Below are 18,130 nucleotides of genomic sequence, written 5' to 3' on the forward strand. Positions count from 1 at the left end.
TGGGGAGACAGGCCGCCTACTTGCAGAACGTTTCAGAGAACACCTCTGGGACACACGCACCAACTAACCCAACCATCCTGTGGCTGAACACTTTAACTCCCCCTCCCACTCCGCCAAGGACATGCAGGTTCTTGGCCTCCTCCATCGTCAGAACATGGCAACACGACGCCTGGAGGAAGAGTGCCTCATCTTCCGCCTAGGAACCCTCCAACCACAAGGGATGAATGCAGATTTCTCCAGCTTACTCATTTCCCCTCCCCCCACCTTTTCTCAGTCCTAACCCTCAGACTCAGCACCGCCTTCTTGACCTGCAATCTTCTTCCCGACCTCTCTGCCCCCACCCCCTCTCTGGCCTATCACCCTCACCTTAACCTCCTTCCACCTATCGTATTCCCAACGCCCTTCCCCCAAGTCTCTCCTTCCTACCTTTTATCTTAGCCTGCTTGGCACACCCTCCTCATTCCTGAAGAAGGGCTTATGTCCGAAAAGTCAATTCTCCTGTTCCTTTGATGCTGCCTGACCTGTGGCGCTTTTCCAGCAACACATTTTTAAGCCATAAATTCTGTGTCTTACAACTGTATATTCCACAACCACATGATGAAGGAGCAGTGCTCCAAAAACTAGTGCTTCCAAGTAAAACTGTTGGACTATAACCTGGTGTTGTGTGATTTTTAACGTTGCACACCCCCGCCCAACACCGGCATCTCCAAATCACGTTTTCAACTAATTTGTGAAGACCATTCTTAAACTTCTCCAGAAATTCGCGGAATGCTGAATTGTTATGTCTTTTATGTCTTGATAAGGTGTCAAAAAGCTTGTTAAATCTCACGTAGGAGATTAATGTGTAAAATTAAAGCTCATGAGATTGAGAGTAGTATATTATTGACAGGGATAGAGAATTGGCTGATAAACAGGAAATAAAGAGTAGAAATAAACAGGTCTTTTACTGAGGATCTGGCAATGATTGTTGGAGTACTACGGGGATCAGTGCTTGCACTTCAGTTATTCACAATATATATGATTCAGGTGAGGGAACTAAATGTAATATCTCAAGATTTGCAGATCACACAAAGCTGAGTGGGAAGGTGAACTGTGAGGAGGATGCAAAGATGTTGCCGGATGATTTGGACAAGTTGAGTGAGCCAACATGGTAGGTGCAGTGTAATTGGATAAATGTGGAATTCTCTGCCGTTGGGTCCAATGGAAATCTTACCACTGAGACTGAGTGGTATTCAGCAACAATGCCCACCACTATTCCCATGCTGTATGTGCAGTGATGGCACTTACTGCCAGGATGTAGGTTTGTTCGCTGAGCTGAAAGGTTCATTTTCAGATGTTTCATCACCATACTAGGTAACATCTTCAGTGAGCCTCCAAATGAAGCATTGCTGATGATTCCTGCTTTCTATTTGTATGTTTTTATATATTTAAACATATAAATAGAAAGCAGGAATCATCAGCAGTGCTTCATCCGGGGGCTCACTGAAGATGTTACCTAGTATGGTGACAAAATGTCTGAAAATGAACCTTCCAGCTCAGTGAGCAACCTACATCCAGAACCTCAACCTGAGCTACAAATCTTCTCAAAACTCACTAACTTACTGCCAGCTTATGTTTGAAGTGACTGCTGTTTCTAGTAGCAAAGGAAATTACCAATGAGTCTTCATGAGAAGAGGCTCTTTGTTTAAAGAGTTTAAATGTAGTTTACAAGATGATAACAAGCAGCTGCAACTTGCAGTAGTAAGTTAGATTTTGTTGCTAACATTATTGAAAGACATGCCATGTAGGTTATTACTTGATGAAATGTTCTGCCTTTTCTCACCTAAGTTCTTTTGGCATTTTCAGATAGGGTATAGCTTAATGTTGTTTCTAACATTGAACATTTCAGAACCATTATCTTATGAAACTAAACCAGGGAGTATTTGATAATGAATACCACAGCAAGTCAACAAAAGTCCAAGTGTACAGAGCAATTGGCAACACCTCATTCCTGTTCTGCAGTGATTCCTGGTTTATCAAGAACACAGAAGAGCATGAGAAACCAAAATTCGAAATTGCTGGAAAAGCTCAGCAGGTCTGGCAGCATCTTTGGAGAGAAAACAGAGTTAACATTTCCGGTTAAATGGCCCTTCCTCATAACTGATGGTAGCTAGGAAAATGTTGGTTTATATGCAGAAGATGGAGTGCAGAGAGGGACTAAGGAGTAACGATAGGTGGGAATAGAGCCTAAAGAGAGAGAAGAACAGTTGAACAGACAAAGGAGTGAATAATGCCCTGGCCAGGAGGGACACTGGAGAAACTCCACCAGCAGTCCTTTTGCCATAATCTCCAGATCCAATGAAGGATCACTGAATGAATGCTGGTGTCCTTCTTGAAGCCAACTCTACAGTATGCAGATAAAACTCCTGCAAACAAACTGTGATGGACCATACACGGTATCTGGATGACTAGAAGTATCTCCTCCATCAGGTCCAGTTTTCTCAACTTTCAAACTCCAGGGGAAGATGAAAAACAAATAGTTCTAAGATACTCTGAAAGTCCCCTTGAAATGTGACAATGTTGACATTAATGAATGTGAGAAGCCTGTAACCAGGTAAAAACAATGACTGCAGATGCTGGAAACCAGATTCTGGATCAATGGTGCTGGAAGAGCACAGCATTTCAGGCAGCATCCGAGGAGCTTCAGCTGCCTGAACTGCTGTGCTCTTCCAGCACCATTGATCCAGAAGCCTGTAACCAGTCAATCCAAATGGTGACAACCTGTCCATTAAGCTGTATCATACTTTGGTCTGAAAGTCTTAATTTTGAGGTGGAGTGAAGGCAGAGAGAAAAAGAGAAGGAAGTAAGTTTATTGACAAGCCTCATGGGCAGTAGGGGGGAATCGCTCATTGTCAGGCACCTAGGGTCTGATTGAAGGAGCTGGCACCACAACATAGGGGGACCCTCTCTAACTGCTAGTTCCCTGCCTTTTCTGCTGATCTCATTCCCCCCCATGTCCTCTAACCTGCAATTCCCCGCTGGCCATCAGTCACCAGTGGACTGGGTCCCTTGGTAACCCTGGGTTTTGGGTGGGTGAATTATTGGCAACAGTCATTGACTTCAGTTTCAGTACCAAGCAAGCATAGCTTCTGGCATCTGGTTCGTCAAACGTCTTGGGATAGGTTGGGGGAGCAGATCAATGCTGCTAGGGTCCTTGATCCTGGGAAAGCCTGCCACTGCCCGGCCAGCTAGCAAGTCCCCTGTATTAAATTCAGACCTGTAAATCTGGTAATGTGCATTGTAAATACAAATCCTTCCTTCCTTCCATTCTTGAATATATTCTAATTTTAACAATATTTATTATATTCTTTGTTGTCCATACACAGTTATGCTCTTGCACTGTTTTCTTCATGCTGCTAGTACATTTAATTTTCGTTGTTTAATGCTTACTTTAACATTGTTCCTCTGCCACTTCCTTTATCTTATCTCTTGTAACTTTGGTATGAATATGCCTCTTCACATTTGGGAGTCTGTGCTTAAATCCTAATGCAGTTTAAATGAAGGAAGTGCTACACTCCCAGAATCCTAATAGTCTTTTTTTTACTTTACAGGAGACATTATGACATCAGTATCCAACAAAGGGATTTTCCGTTTCCTGTTATTGTCCATCATTATTTTGGGCTGTTTTTTAGCTGCATTGCTGTATGTAAAACCATCCAATACCTGGATTTATGCTCCACTGGAATTTGCCACATCAGCACCAGGCGTGAAGAGTATTTTTGGGACAGGTGCTGAGGAGAATAAAACTATTGTGCTGATTTGGCTTTGGCCTTTCGGTCAGACATTTGAGCTCGATTCTTGTAAATCGGAGTTTAACATCCATGACTGTCACTTGACTGTGAATAGGAGCCTCTTTAACAAGTCGCACGCTGTCCTTTTCCATCACAGAGACATAACTGGGGACTTGTCCAATTTGCCCACACAACCTCGGCCAAGGTTTCAGAAATGGGTTTGGATGAATCTGGAGTCACCCACGCATGCTCCAAAAAGGATAGGACTCGACCAACTCTTCAACCTGACTTTGACATATCGGCGGGATTCAGATATCCAGGTGCCTTATGGGTGTCTAACAATGAGCAAAGTCCCAATAGATTTTGAATTGCCCAGTAAAAGCAATCTTGTATGTTGGGTTGTAAGCAACTGGAACTCTAACCATGCCAGAGTGAAGTATTATAATGAACTCTACAAATATATTGAAATCAACACATATGGGCAAGCCTTTGGGGATCGCCTGAGCAATGAAAAGTTGATCCCTACAATATCTAAATGTAAGTTCTATCTTTCCTTTGAAAACTCAATACATGAGGATTACATAACTGAAAAGCTCTACAACGCCTTGCTTGCTGGCACTGTTCCTGTGGTCTTGGGGCCATCGAGAAAAAACTATGAAAATTACATTCCAGCCGATTCCTTCATTCATGTGGATGATTTCAAATCAGCTCAGGAACTTGCAGCTTACCTGAACATGTTGAATGATAATGAGGACTTGTACATGAACTATTTCAAATGGAGAAAGTATTACACAGTGCGGATGACTCGTTTCTGGGATGAACATGCGTGTAACGTGTGTGAGAATATAAAACGACATCAAGAATATCGATCATGTTCTAGTTTGGAAAACTGGTTTTGGGACTGAATTTGAAAACATGCCTCTGATTACTGTTATCATCAGCAATATGGAAGTTCATAGACATGTTTCTCCAAAAAATGTTTTTTGATTAATACTTTTGTTTGACCAAAAAAATACATCTCTACCATCTTATCTAGTCTTCATGCCTTTGACACCTCAGCAGTGGATTTCTGAACATCATATTCTCATCTGAAATTCGCTTCCATTGGAAATTGAAATTGCTATTCAAATTGTTTTGGTTTAAAGAAACTTGACATTGCCTTGCCATGGCACTTGTAATAAAATGTTAGAAATAAAACAATCTTTATTGAAAATTATGGACAAACTATCCTGAACGACGCATCTGATACTCTAACTGGAAAAATATCATTCAACTTTCATTACAGGTTAAAGAACTTTAAATCATTTATAGTTTTGTAAATATTAATCTGTTTTAAGTAAGGCAGCATTACTTTGTTTAGTACTGAATTAATCTTACCTTGCTGTTGTAATTAATATTTTATAAAAATTTGATGAGCTAACGTGGGGGACCAGCTCTATACACAGTAATAGCAATCCAATTTGACTGGCAGTAAAATTCAACCAATGGTTGAAATGGAAACTTTTGTTTAACCACTTATTCCACGCACTTCAAATCCTATCTTCCTAACAAAATAACCAGCAGATGCAGTAGTCTCAAACGTAACATTTGCCAGCACAAGGGGTATCATTAGAAGGGGCTAGAACCTTATAATTTATTAACAACCCCAATATGGCTGACTGGAGTTTGAAATTTCCGAGTATCATTAGAGAGGCAGCAGACAATCAGCAGAAATCCACTGCTGAGGTATCATTAGAAGGGGCTAGAACCTTATAATTTATTAACAACCCCAATATGGCTGACTGGAGTTTGAAATTTCCAAGTATCAGGCTTTGATGATGTCATGCAAACTGTCATTTTAACTTGAGGCCACTGCAGTATCTGTCAAAATCTGTTGGCAATCACGTGCAGGGTCAGCAGAGAGTCAGCAACAAGCCTTTTCTCATTTACTGTATGGGCTAACAAAGCAGGAACTCACTTCTGACCCCATAAAGAACATTTGGAGCAAATCTGCCCACACAATTCCCACCCCTCCCCCCACCCCCCCCCCACGTGCTGTGTACCATAGCACAGCATCCTCAGTGAGACCCTACCAACACCCAGATTCAGTGGGAGGGCAGCAATTACCTATCGTCTCCGGGCAAAACTGCATGCTGATAAGATTGACCATCCAAATTGTCTGCTGCCTCTCGCGATGTATCAATCAGCCACATTGTCATTTTCCTGTCTGATAATTAAAATTAAGCTTAATGTGGCAATAAGTGGCCCTCTGTGCTGTGTGTTTCTGTCTCCACAGTCAAGACTCGGACGTCTTATTGCAATCTCAATCAGTGGTTCTGAACACATGCTGAATAAATCGCTATCACTGATGTTAATTATTTATTAGCCTACAATTTATTATTTTGTTGTTAGATTCAGAATGCAACGTTAGCTTTCTTTTATAACGCATAATATCTGGGTTGGGCTTGCATTTATATAAGGTAGAAAAAAGCAACTATTTGAAGAAAACAAATGATTGTCCTATTCTAAACTGCCCGTTATTTGGGATCAGTGATGAAAATGACACGTATGATTTCTTTATCCATTATTGTAGTGTCACCTCAAGGAGGTAGACAGGATCCATTCTGGGCTCCCCTCCTTTTCCTGAACTATGTGTCGTCTTTATTAAGAGAAATGTTTGCACTGGTATGGGAGCAAAAATGCAGACAGAAATATTTCAGGGACTCCTCTTCACAAATGTGATTTCAACAGCTGTGGCCATTTGTAAATTTCCTGTTTTGGAAGTTACTGAGTAGAGGCCTCATAAAGGAGACACACCATTTTCTGCATCAGTGAGGCAGCAATACTCTCCTTGTTAGAGAGACTCCTTCTGATACTCCAGCTTCTAGAGTGCACCCACCATCCTCATTTGGATGGTGAGCTTGCCTTCTGGTCAATAATTGGTCAGTCAAGGTGACTGAGTGAGACGTTAAGATTTCTATTTGATTTGACGTCCAGGTCAAACCTAAAATGCAAAAGACTATCCATTGGATCATTTTTCATATCTGTCCTGGCATCATTGAAAAAGCAGCAATATTTTAAAATTAACATTCTAGTCATAGTGGAATTGAACTACCGTATCTCATTCACCTGTTTTACTGATGTTCCTTCTGGAATTTCATCAAAACATACCTTAAAAGCTGGCCCTTCCATCACGGTTTAGGCTATTCCTCTTCGTCTAATATCTTTCTTCTTCATTTATCTTGTCAATTAAAAGAATCTATGAAGGCGTATGAGTTTTCTTCAACAAAAAAAATGCCTTTATTCTACTTCTCAACCTGGAGATGCTATCGTTTACTGGCTTGGGCTTAAACTTGGGCTGTAAGGGGAGCAGTTGCAGATGCATGTAAAATGCTTCCTTCAAATGAGGGCTAGTGGTTCACACAGTGTCCTTGCACTTTAATTCCTTACCGGGTTCAATAATCAACTGACCCAAAGGGTTGAATTTTATGTTCCTTGACACAAGGTGGGAGTCACACCGGGGGTAGATCGATTCCCAAATCCATCTTTGAAAGTCGTTGGTTAATGCACAAAATGGCCAATTAAGGGTGGCACAGTGGCTCAGTGGTTAGCCCTGCTGTCTCACAGCACCAGATCCCAGGTTCGATTCCAGCCTCGGGTGACTGTCTGTGTGGAGTTTGCACATTCTCCCTGTGTCTGCGTGGGTTTCCTCTCGGTGCTTCTGTTTCCTCCCACAATCCAAAGATGTGCAGGTTAGGTGAATTGGCTATGCTACATTGCCCATAGTGTTAAGTGCATTAGTCAGAGGGAAATGGGTCTGGGTGTGTTACTCTTTGGAGGGTAGTTGTGGACTTGTTGGGCCGAAGAGTCTGTTTCCACACTGTAGGGAATCTAATCTAAGGGCTACCTGGCAGAACAACTACCAACTTCATTTAGAAATAATGGACAATGTATCCAATTGGCAACTGGAAAGTGGTATGTTAAGGGATAGGTTGGGGAGGGTGTGGGAGGTGCAGGCCACAAACTGGAAGGGGCTCCCAGCTACTCATGTAAAGATATGAGGCTGGGCAGTTGCGCCAAAGAGTATTATTTGAAGGCACAAGTCTTATGTATGGCAGAATCTAAGTTCTGAAGCATTATTGTCATAGGTAAGAGCTTAGTTTTAAATGTGGGTGATCGTTCTGCTAGTTTGGAAGCATTCAGCAATTTTGCTGAGAGGAAAGGGCATTTGAAAACAGCTAACGAATAGCAAATGTTTTAGAAAATATTCAAACTCAGCCCTTTCTTTGTCTTTGCCACTCCACAGATAAATGAGAGAATGGAGATGAGAATTGGGATGTCCCCAGAACGAGAACAGTCCCAAGATTTGATGTCTCCCTCTGAATCCTCGTGCGGGCCAGTTGCCCATTGATGGATAAAGGTGACCTCCCAGCCAAACAAAATAGTCTTGTCAGGGGTCTTTGGGGTCATTTTGCAACCTTGGTCACAGAGACACACCAGGCACAATGGCATTTTGAGATCTGCAAGGGTAAGTGTATAATTGATGCGGAGATTTTTTTTTTGTGGGATGTGGGCATCTCCAGCTCGGCCAGCATTTGTTGCCATTCCTAGTCGCCCTTGAGAAAGTTGGGGGTGAGCTGCCTTCTTAAACTGTTGAAGTTCATTCAGGGTTGAGGTATACCCATAATGCCGTTAGGGATGGTGGTCTAGGATTCTGGCACTGTGGTGGACGTTCAGTGAGCCTGTTTGATGTGTCAATTCTGGTATTCTCTTGTGTATATCCAAGGCAGTATAATGCAGAAATGCCATTTTGCATGGCATTGGGAGTTATGGATTGCAGAGGGGCTGCCACACCTGTTAATTTGCAAAGACAACTGAGAACTATGTGCCAGCAACAACAAAAAACGCAATGGTCAAATACGCCTGATTGTAGCATAGCAATATTATTATGATTTCTCTCATTATTTGTAGGAGAAGAAGATGCACAACACCAGAGCATGAGGAACAGGACTGGAGGTGCTGTACCAAAACGTGGTTATGCTGACTGCCAACAAGGAGGAGGTTCTGGCATTGGCTACCAACAAAGGGTTCAAAAGTTGAAACAAAGGCTAAAGGATGACCCAGGGATCTTGAAATTCAAGGGCACATACCTACCAATTCTGCAAACATTGTTCAACAGGCTGGGGAGCTTGGGCTTTGGAAAATGGGGAAACTGGTTGGAAGGTAGCATCCATGGTTTATGAATTTAGAAACTTGCAGAATTCACAGTGGAAGGTATGTTTTTATTTTTAAGTGACAGGGATTCAACCATCTCCTGATGGTTCCAGTTTTTCCAATCAGGAAGTGCATCTCTGCAAGCTCACCTCAGAGGATGAAGATGTTAAATCCTAGTGCTCTTTTTTTGTTTCTATCACAAGATTGGCAGCTACAGAGAAAAGCCTCAAAGGACTGACGTTAAAGGTACAGCATCAATTTCCTTGCTGTAGACCTAACACAAGCACAACACATGCATTGCATTTGGTGTGTGTGCTGCAGCTATAATGGGCACTCACACTGATAAGAACACATCACAACTGCAGGAGTAACTGCTGGAGACTGAGATAGGAGAAGTCTCCAGCAGTCAGGGGGATCCTGAAGTCATCCTTAATGATAAAACCCAAGTTGTTGATGAGCTTCTGAAGTCATCTGTAGGTGGCAGACTCTGGACATTCAGTGCAAGGTTTGTGAAGATGTGGTAGAGATATAAGAGGACCTGCATGTACTGACACAAACACTGGAGTTGTCCATCTAAGATGCTATAATCACCCACTCGATGGAATTCAAGTCTCCCTGCTGTGAGAGATTTGCATCTTCCATAGAGGACCATACGCAGTAGCACACTGATGGGAAACAAGGTACATGTCCTGACATGCACTCCATTACCTTGTCTCTAAACTGTGGGCCTCAGAGCCTGAGTGAGAAACAGAGAGGAGCTGGCATCATATCTGCGCTCTAGCACTTCTTAGAAAAGCAAAGTAAGCCAAAAGAACATTATGGCAGCAGATGAATAGCCATTTCTGATGACTTCGCAGAGCATCTCTACTCTAGACACAGATGCCGTCAAGTACTATGCAGACAGATGAGCCTCCTGCCATCGTGGAGAAAAGTCACAACACACCAGCGTCCCCACAGGCAAAAAGTGGACTGCCACCAAAGACAGCCCATGCAAAGGGGCTCCAGCACAGTTGGCAGTCAGGGAGGGCACCATACTGTAGCACCCAGAACAGAAAACCTGGCTGTCTTCACAGATGGGTGCCGCCTTCTTTGTGAAATGTGTACATTGTTTTGATTTGGTGTGAATGTAAATTAGTTTCCTTTCCATATGACAAGGGACAGAACAGTGGTTAGCACTGCTGCCTCATAGCGCCAGGAACCTGGGTTCAATTTGGCCTCAGGCAACTGTCTGTGTGGAGTTTGTATATTGTCCCTGGGTCTGCGTGAGTTTCCTCCATGTGTTCCGGTTTCCTCCCACATTCCAAAGATCTGCATGTCAAATGGATTGGCCATGCTAAATTACCCTGTAGTGTCCAGGATGTGCAGGCTAGTTGGATTATCCATGGGAAATGCAGGGTTATGGAGATTGGGTACGGGTGCGTCTGGTTGAGATGCTCTTTGGAGGGACTGTGCAGACTTAATGGGCTGAATGGCCTCTTTCAGCACTGTATGGATTCTATGTCTCTCCAGCTGCATTTGTCCATTACCTATAATTGATAAAATGAATTTAATATGGATTATTCATAGCTGTCTCGTGTGACTCAACCTTCCCCTCACTGGACTCATCATTAGAGTTCTGAGCCTGGCTGATGTATGGTTGAATATGTGCCTACACTCAGGTTCCGTCCACGAATTCCTTTCTGAAGTCATCCACCATTTTTATTAAAGGGGACTCTGTATCACTATGCAGTGTTACTGTTGTAGAGATATATAGCACAGCAAATGGTCTTTCGGCCTATTACATACATACTGGTCAAAAATAATCACTTCACTATTCTAATCAGATTCTCCAGCACTTGATCCATAGCCTTGTAAGCTTCACCATTGCAAGTAGCACACCTAAATACTTCTCAAACATCATGAGGGTTTCTGCCTTTGCCACCCTTACTGGCTGTGAGTTCCAGATTCCCACCACTCTTTGGGTGAAAAAGATTTTCCTCACATTCCCTGTAAACTTTCTATATCTTATCTTAATCAGCCAGTCATTCAAAATTTCTGGGCTGGCATAAATCCTGGCAAACTTGGAGTGTCTGAGGATGTTTACATGGGTAATGTGCACATGTCTGCATTAGTTTTTGTTTGTGGTTGTGCCAATCTGAAACACTTGTGAAGCTTTTGCTTATCAGTGTCCCTGGCTGTCCAATGGTGCTTTTAAAGCTACAATTGATTTAATATTAATATAAAACTACAATTAAAGCAGTTAATTACCCCTTGTACCCATGAGCCTTGCTACAAAGCCTCAGGTTCTGTTGACTTAACTTGCATCATCTCATGTAAAAGCGATATAATCACAGGTCGGTCTAAACATGGCATTGTTGAATACTTTAACACAGTAATGGGCTGCAGGCTAGGGTGATGTCAATGTCTCCACATTGTGCCTGCAATGAATAAAAATGAATCAAAATTGTAGAAATTCGGTTACTTTTAAAATCCCAAGAAACATGTGGCCAACTACACAGTTGTTTATTGATACAACTGCATTTTCACTTCCTTCCTTACATGTGTGTCTGGGGTTCCAAGTACTGTGTGTAAAGTACAGGTTTTTGTATGCCCTCAACTGTATTATATTTGCTATCGCAATGCAGATTCCTCTACAACATGGAGCCTTCCTTAGCCTGACTGCTGCAGCTGTCTCTGCTTTGCAGTCCCTCACCCCACAGCAAGTTTCCCAACCTTCCTGTACCTCATGATGAACACATCCATGGCCAATAGGCCTCCTCTTTCTTCTCCTCATCTCTTCTTTGTGGAAGTAAGTACCTCCAACTGAATGGATAATTCCCATATCAGACACCAGATCACAGTACAAATAGTGTACTTCCCTTTTAGCCCCTTTCCTGGGGAAATGCCTTATTCTTGCCATAGAAAAGCAGCATTTTCTATGTTAGCCACCACTGCAGCAGCAGACTCTATTGCTAAAGTCAGTTAGAGTTCTACTTACAACCATTATACACACATTTGTGAAAAATAATGAACTCCCACTGACATCTTTCCAGAACACCCACCACATTATGTTGTGGGCAATATACTATTCCAGATAATTGATTTTCAAATAATGTTAAAGTTTGTTAATGTGGCATGCAAAAATAGTAGAGGGCTGCTGATTTCATGAGTTTGCAAAATGAGAAAGAACAGGTAAGTTAAAAAAAAGTAGACAAAATGAATTTAATCCACTCATTAGAATAAATTCAGTGCTTGTAGCTATCTCACAACATAAAGAATCTGACCACTTATCTCATTATGGGGGAGCCGCATAATGACATTAGATTTACAACCTGACTTTGTCACACTGGGGTTTTTGCATGTCTGGGACTGAAGCCGTTCTGGTCTAAAATTCAACCCAAAAGGTCTTCAACAATGACCACATTGATTTTAAATTGCTGGACAACCAAGCCAACCTCACTTTCACTAAGGTTTGAACTTCTTCTCAATTAGAAATGCAGCTTTTACCACATCAGCTTGCAAGCCTGTCCTCTCCTTTATTTAGGTAGATAACTACAAGTATTAAATTGATTCTAATGAATGGGTTAAATTTACTTTGTCTACCTTTTCTACTTAATACCTCTTTCCCAGCTTCAGACTATTATGAATCACATGTTTAGGGAATTCTGATAGTACTGGCAACCAGCAAACGTTTTCATCACATCAGCATCACATTTGTATTGTTTTTGTACTATTTTTGGATAGATCAATTTTTGCATTTGTGACAAATTGAAGTCTAAATTCAAAAAATTCCAAACAAATATATTGAAGTAACTGAAGTAAAATTCTGCTCAGAATTAATTCTTTGTAACTTTTTAAAATGTGATAATGAAATCTACGGTGCTTAAGTGAACTAGTAAAGCAAAACTGCCTGTCTTTCTCAAAATTTGTGGCATAAACTAATATTTAAAATTTATAAAGAAATTATAGACACAGATATAAACATACATAGATTAACTGTAAAAAAAATGCTCAGCTATTTTAAACATTGGTGACTAGATGACAGACCATAAATGCTACTTACTCAACCTACTGTTTTAAAGCATATAGAAAACATTATTTTTGCTGTAAGCTAAAATATTGGATCTTAAAGTAATATTTAATCTCTTCAGGCAATCTTGTGTTGTTTCTATATTTATGTATTCCAGTTGTATCTTGGTTAAATTCGTTTATTTTTCGCTGTGCCTATTATTGAAGAAATTTCTTTATTAAACTCCTTTTATATCAAAGCTTTAATTAAAAAAATATTCTTCAGTCTTACACACAGTAGAACATCTAACCCCATTGTTACATATTACACTATGTAAGGTATCGTATTAATGGTGTGGAATTAACCCTTGTGAAAAAGTAAGATGGCTGATTCTTGCAGTTGTCATAGTTTTAGGTTGCAGTATTTGTCCCTTTTAAGGCTGCTTCAAACCTGTAGAAGCAAAACATATTTCCTGAAATTTGAGCCAAAGGATCATCGTGTCTTCTTGCATCACAAAGTAGATGAACTGTGCCAGGACTAGAAATTCAGAACCTCAGGCTAATGTTTTGGCAAGATGGGTTTGAATTCTAGCACTGCAGTTTGCAGAATTTGGATTAATGAACAAATCTGCAATTTAAATCTGAGTCAAGGAGCCATATTACTGATTGTCGTAAAAACCCATTCAGGTCGCTCATCTCCTTTTGGGAAAGAAATCTGCTATCCTTACCCTTTTTGACCTACATGTGACTGTAAACCCATACCAATGTGGTTAACCCTTAACTGTCTCTAAAATGGTCAAACAAGACACTCAGTTTGAAAGCAGTTAAGGATGGGCTTCAATTGCTGCTTTTGCCAGCAATGCCCACATCCCATGAAAGAATAAGTAAAAGCAAAACGTTTACTATTATTACAATTTACAACCTGCTAATGAAAACTTAAGAACAGCAATTGTAAAATTTGTGATTGTTAATTATAAAGAATGTATTTTGTGAGGTTACAGTATTTGTTAGCAAAGCAATCCAGATAATTCAAAGTTTTTTAATGCATTACAGTTCCCCATTAGTTTGATTAAAATGTAAATAACATAAAACATGACATTTAGTGTTGAAAACATTGAAACAACCAACTTTGAACAATGAGAAGAAAATTTTAATCAAAAATTAGGAGCTAATTACAATATATGAAAAATTGTGGTACTTTAATGCTTCTTTCAAAAGTATTTGTTAAAGTTTTAATTGGAAAGTAGCATGATGATTATTTGATTAAAGCAAAAACATTTTACTTTTTGAAACAAATTACCTTGAAATTGAAATGAAATATACTTCTGGCAATGATGCAGCACCGTGGCTCAGTGGTCAGCACTGCTGCCTCACAGCACCAGGGTCCCAGGTTAAATTCGAGCCTCAGGTGACTGTCTGTGTGGAGTTTGCACATTCTCCCCGTGTCTGTGTGGGTTTCCTCTGGGTGCTCCGGTTTCCTCCCACAGTCCAAAGATGTGCAGGTCAGGTGAATTGGCCATACTAAATTGCCTATAGTGTTAGGTGCATTAGTCAGAGGGAAATGGGTCTGGGTGGATTGCTCTTCAGAGGGTCGGTGTGGACTTGTTGGGCTGAAGGGCCTGTTTCCACACTGTAGGGAATCTAATCATACATAGAGCTTGATGTGTTTTATTTTCACTTGGTTCAATTTATAATCAATTTATTCCTGTCATTCTACTGTGTTTTAATATTTACATGCTCCCATGTCCCTTTTTTTGTAAATATTTAACAATTATTTATCTTATGAATATTGCCTCACTATATTTGCCTATTGTGGGAAAGAATGCAACAGTGTTTCAAATATAAATCTGAAAACGATCTTATTCAAATTTTCTGGGAAAATGATGCTTTTCAGAAGGCTTATGGATTTATTTTACCTTCAGCAAATGGCACAACATTCTAACAGAGTGGATGACATCCATTTCCCCATCTATAATTTATACATGATTCTTAAATTCTTGATCCTTCAAAGCTAATTTCCTTTTAGTCCAATGATCAGTGGTACCAAAGTTATTGAGCAGAAGTCGGGGAAACTGCTCATTTTCCTGGAAGGAGAGTCACCAAGTAGCTAAAGAACCCAGAAGAAATCTAATCCACAGCTATGGCACAGTGCAGTGGGCATATGTGGAGGAGAGTGGCACTTCCAAAGCACTGGAGGAGATACCCTCTGGAGTTGCCAAGTGGAGGGCATTGCTGGGACAACGATCAGTCTAGCAAAGGTAGACCTTTGGATTTCGAGAATGGGAAAAGTCTGCAGTATTTGTGTGGGGAGATGGGTGGAGGTGGTGGGGGAGTGATGGGCCACATTAAGGTACAGAGCAAGCAGAGGGAGTGGATACATTTTGGAAGCAAGGCGAGTAGGAACCAAGGTGGGGTACTATTTTCAGCAAGGTGCTCTAGATGCACAGAGTCCCCCAACTCACCAGCCTGCCAAGGATTGTACACTCAGGTCCTTTGCACACTTTTCAAAACTAGTTAGAGAAAAATGGGTTTACCACCTCCCCTCCCATGCCAACTGCATTACGCCTGGGCAGAGTTGGAATTGAGCATCCTGTTAATTATTTCAGCAGCCTATTGGTGCCAAACAGGTAGTAGTTTCAGAATTCAGAAAATTGGCTTGACAATTTGACCATCAGAGGTGGTCAACATATAGTCCATATTAAATCTTGTGCCAAACCCATCATTCCTGCTCCCTATTACCCACAGCACTGAATTTAAAATTCTAATCCTCATCTTGAAATCCTGCATAGAAAGGCCTCACCCACTTTCTGCTCTCTCCTTCACCTGCCATCTCCTTCTATTCTCTTCAAATTCTGACTAGCCTTTTATACATCTTTATTTTAAGCTCAGCCTAGGATGGGTGTTGCTTCCTTTTCTGTATAAAAGATATTAAATAAATATAAATCTTTAACATTTTCTGCTAACTTGATTGAACATAAGACAATTATAACCTTTACAACTTAGGTTTCATATTGCAGGAGTTCAGAGTTTCAGACAATTGTCCTTAAATGTAATTTATTTTATTGGGCATCAGAAGAATCTGATTTTAAACAACACTGGATTGTAATAATTCATTTTAAACATTTTAAGTGTCAATAATATCAGGAGTTAACACCTCGTTTTATAAAAAAAAGGCTCTTTTTGGTGTAGAATAATACACCAATCAGTGAAAATGTTTCAACACCTCTACTTTTAGTTGTGAATATTTGTAGTTAATGAGGCCATGTTATAAAGCCAGCTTGCCGAACATGAGAGATATTTTGCAATTCAGAGACAGTTCCATTGGAAATTTTACATGGAATTAAGTTTTGTTTGTATGAAGTGTTGCTTGTAACAACTTGGATGTGAACATAAGAGGTATGGTTAGTAAGTTTGCAGATGACACCAAAATTGGAGGGGTAGTGGACAGCAAAGAAGATTACCTCAGATTACAATGGGATCTTGCAAAAATTGACAGAAGAACTGGCTGATCAAGGAATAACTCTTGATCATTTGCTCATTTTAGGAATAGCATATATCTGAATTTCAAAGATGTACATTTGACTGTATTTGTGTTAATTACATGCCAAATGTTAAACACCACTTAGTTCCTTATCTTAGTGCCATAATAGAATTGATGTTTTTTGGTGTACATGGAAATATATTTAATATATGACAAGATATTGTGTGAACAGCCATGTTAGTATTCAGTTCCTGACCTTTTTATGTGAAAACAGGACTGGTAATAAGCATTTTGTACATTCATACTAAAGTTTGCATAATTCAGATTAAATTCAAGATGCAGTCACTTGCCCTCACCAAACTGAATGAAGCTATTTTATAGATAAATATATGCATTATTTCCATGTTGAAATTATCAACTGCTTTTTGATTCAGAGATGTTATAGCATGTAACTTTATTGTTAAACTTGTGTCAATTTGGTCCAAGACTTGTAAGCTGTGATTCTTCTACGTCACTTGAAGCACATTCTTTGTATAGATCCTCAGAATAAAACATTTAAATTAATGCAATCCATTTTTAGAAAAAGTACAAGTCTACAAAAGTCCAAGCTGATCTACTCAAAGATAAAAAACAGGAATGTAGATAAATGCAAAAGTGGCCAATGAACATTTTCTCTTCATGACTCTAGATTGATGGCACCACTATAGAAGTATTTGACAGCCTAGCCTTTATGCTCATGCAAAAAAAAAACAAAAAAAAACTGAACAGTTGTCATTGCTACTAGAACAAAACTCAATTTCTGGAATGGAAATAACTTAAGGCCATTAGCAGCAGCAAGGAACTAGAAATTACTAAAGTGTGTGACTCTTCATACTTCCTGTATTGTTATAAAGTTATACTGTGATATCTGTAGTCAACATGTCAGCTTCTCCTGAAACACTTTATGAGTTCACAAGTTTATTCAAGGTTTCATCATTTTGTTGTGTTTTGCAGTGCAGTTATTTCAATCGGTCATTGAAAAGGTGAACGCTGCACTTCACTTTGTACATGATAGCAAAGAAATACTACAATAAATAAAATACATTCCTTTCAGATCTCCTTGCAGTTTGTTCTTACACAATTTAAAATTCTGTCAAAATAAGGGGATATATGTATTGAACCATGCAAAAAGTTATGTAGCGACAAGGGCACAGAAATCTCTATTTATCCACAATCTCTGAGGTTTGTTTTTGCACCACATCCTCAGAGATACCTACACTCCTTTAATTCTGGCCCTCTTGTATACTCCCAAACAGAAGTGTTCCACGTGACTGTGCATTCAGTTGTCTGGATACTAAGCTCTGCAATTCCTTCTCAACATCTCTTCACCCAAGTACCTCACCTTCCTTCTTTAAAATGCTCATTAAAAGCTGTCTCTTTGACTAAACCTTTGGTTGTCTCACCTAAAATCACCATACATGGCTTGATGTCATACTAATTCTCCTCTGAAGAATCTTGAGATGCATCATCACCAATCTCTGCAGTCTGAATGGCAGACAGTTGAGCTTCTTGTAAAGCTATAAAGGAGTAGGAGCAAAAAAGTCCAAAATGTTTTTACAATTTACTTTAAGGATTTACCTTTTTAATCTCCATACCCTTGCCTTTATTTATAATATCACGGACTCTTCTCTGACAGAAAGTACAGGTTGACAAATACTTT

The 18,130-nt window shown here is 40.1% G+C and overlaps 1 protein-coding gene across 1 annotated transcript in view; it reads left to right on the forward strand.

Moving 5' to 3' along the window:
- The window catches only part of LOC122546605 (4-galactosyl-N-acetylglucosaminide 3-alpha-L-fucosyltransferase 9-like), a 133,417-nt gene extending 115,900 nt beyond the window's left edge, over positions 1 to 17,517 (forward strand). The window contains exons 2-4 of the mRNA XM_043685287.2: positions 3,591 to 5,055; positions 8,056 to 8,277; positions 8,721 to 17,517. Coding sequence (XP_043541222.1) covers positions 3,599 to 4,675 — 1,077 coding nt within the window. The 5' untranslated portion in view covers positions 3,591 to 3,598 and the 3' untranslated portion in view covers positions 4,676 to 5,055; positions 8,056 to 8,277; positions 8,721 to 17,517. The remainder of the gene's footprint in view (positions 1 to 3,590; positions 5,056 to 8,055; positions 8,278 to 8,720) is intronic.
- The last annotated feature ends 613 nt before the right edge of the window (positions 17,518 to 18,130 follow it).

The sequence above is a fragment of the Chiloscyllium plagiosum genome, unplaced genomic scaffold (genome assembly GCF_037043375.1).
Source record: "Chiloscyllium plagiosum isolate Xiang-an unplaced genomic scaffold, Cpla_swu_hap1 HiC_scaffold_3, whole genome shotgun sequence".
Lineage (NCBI taxonomy): Eukaryota > Metazoa > Chordata > Chondrichthyes > Orectolobiformes > Hemiscylliidae > Chiloscyllium > Chiloscyllium plagiosum.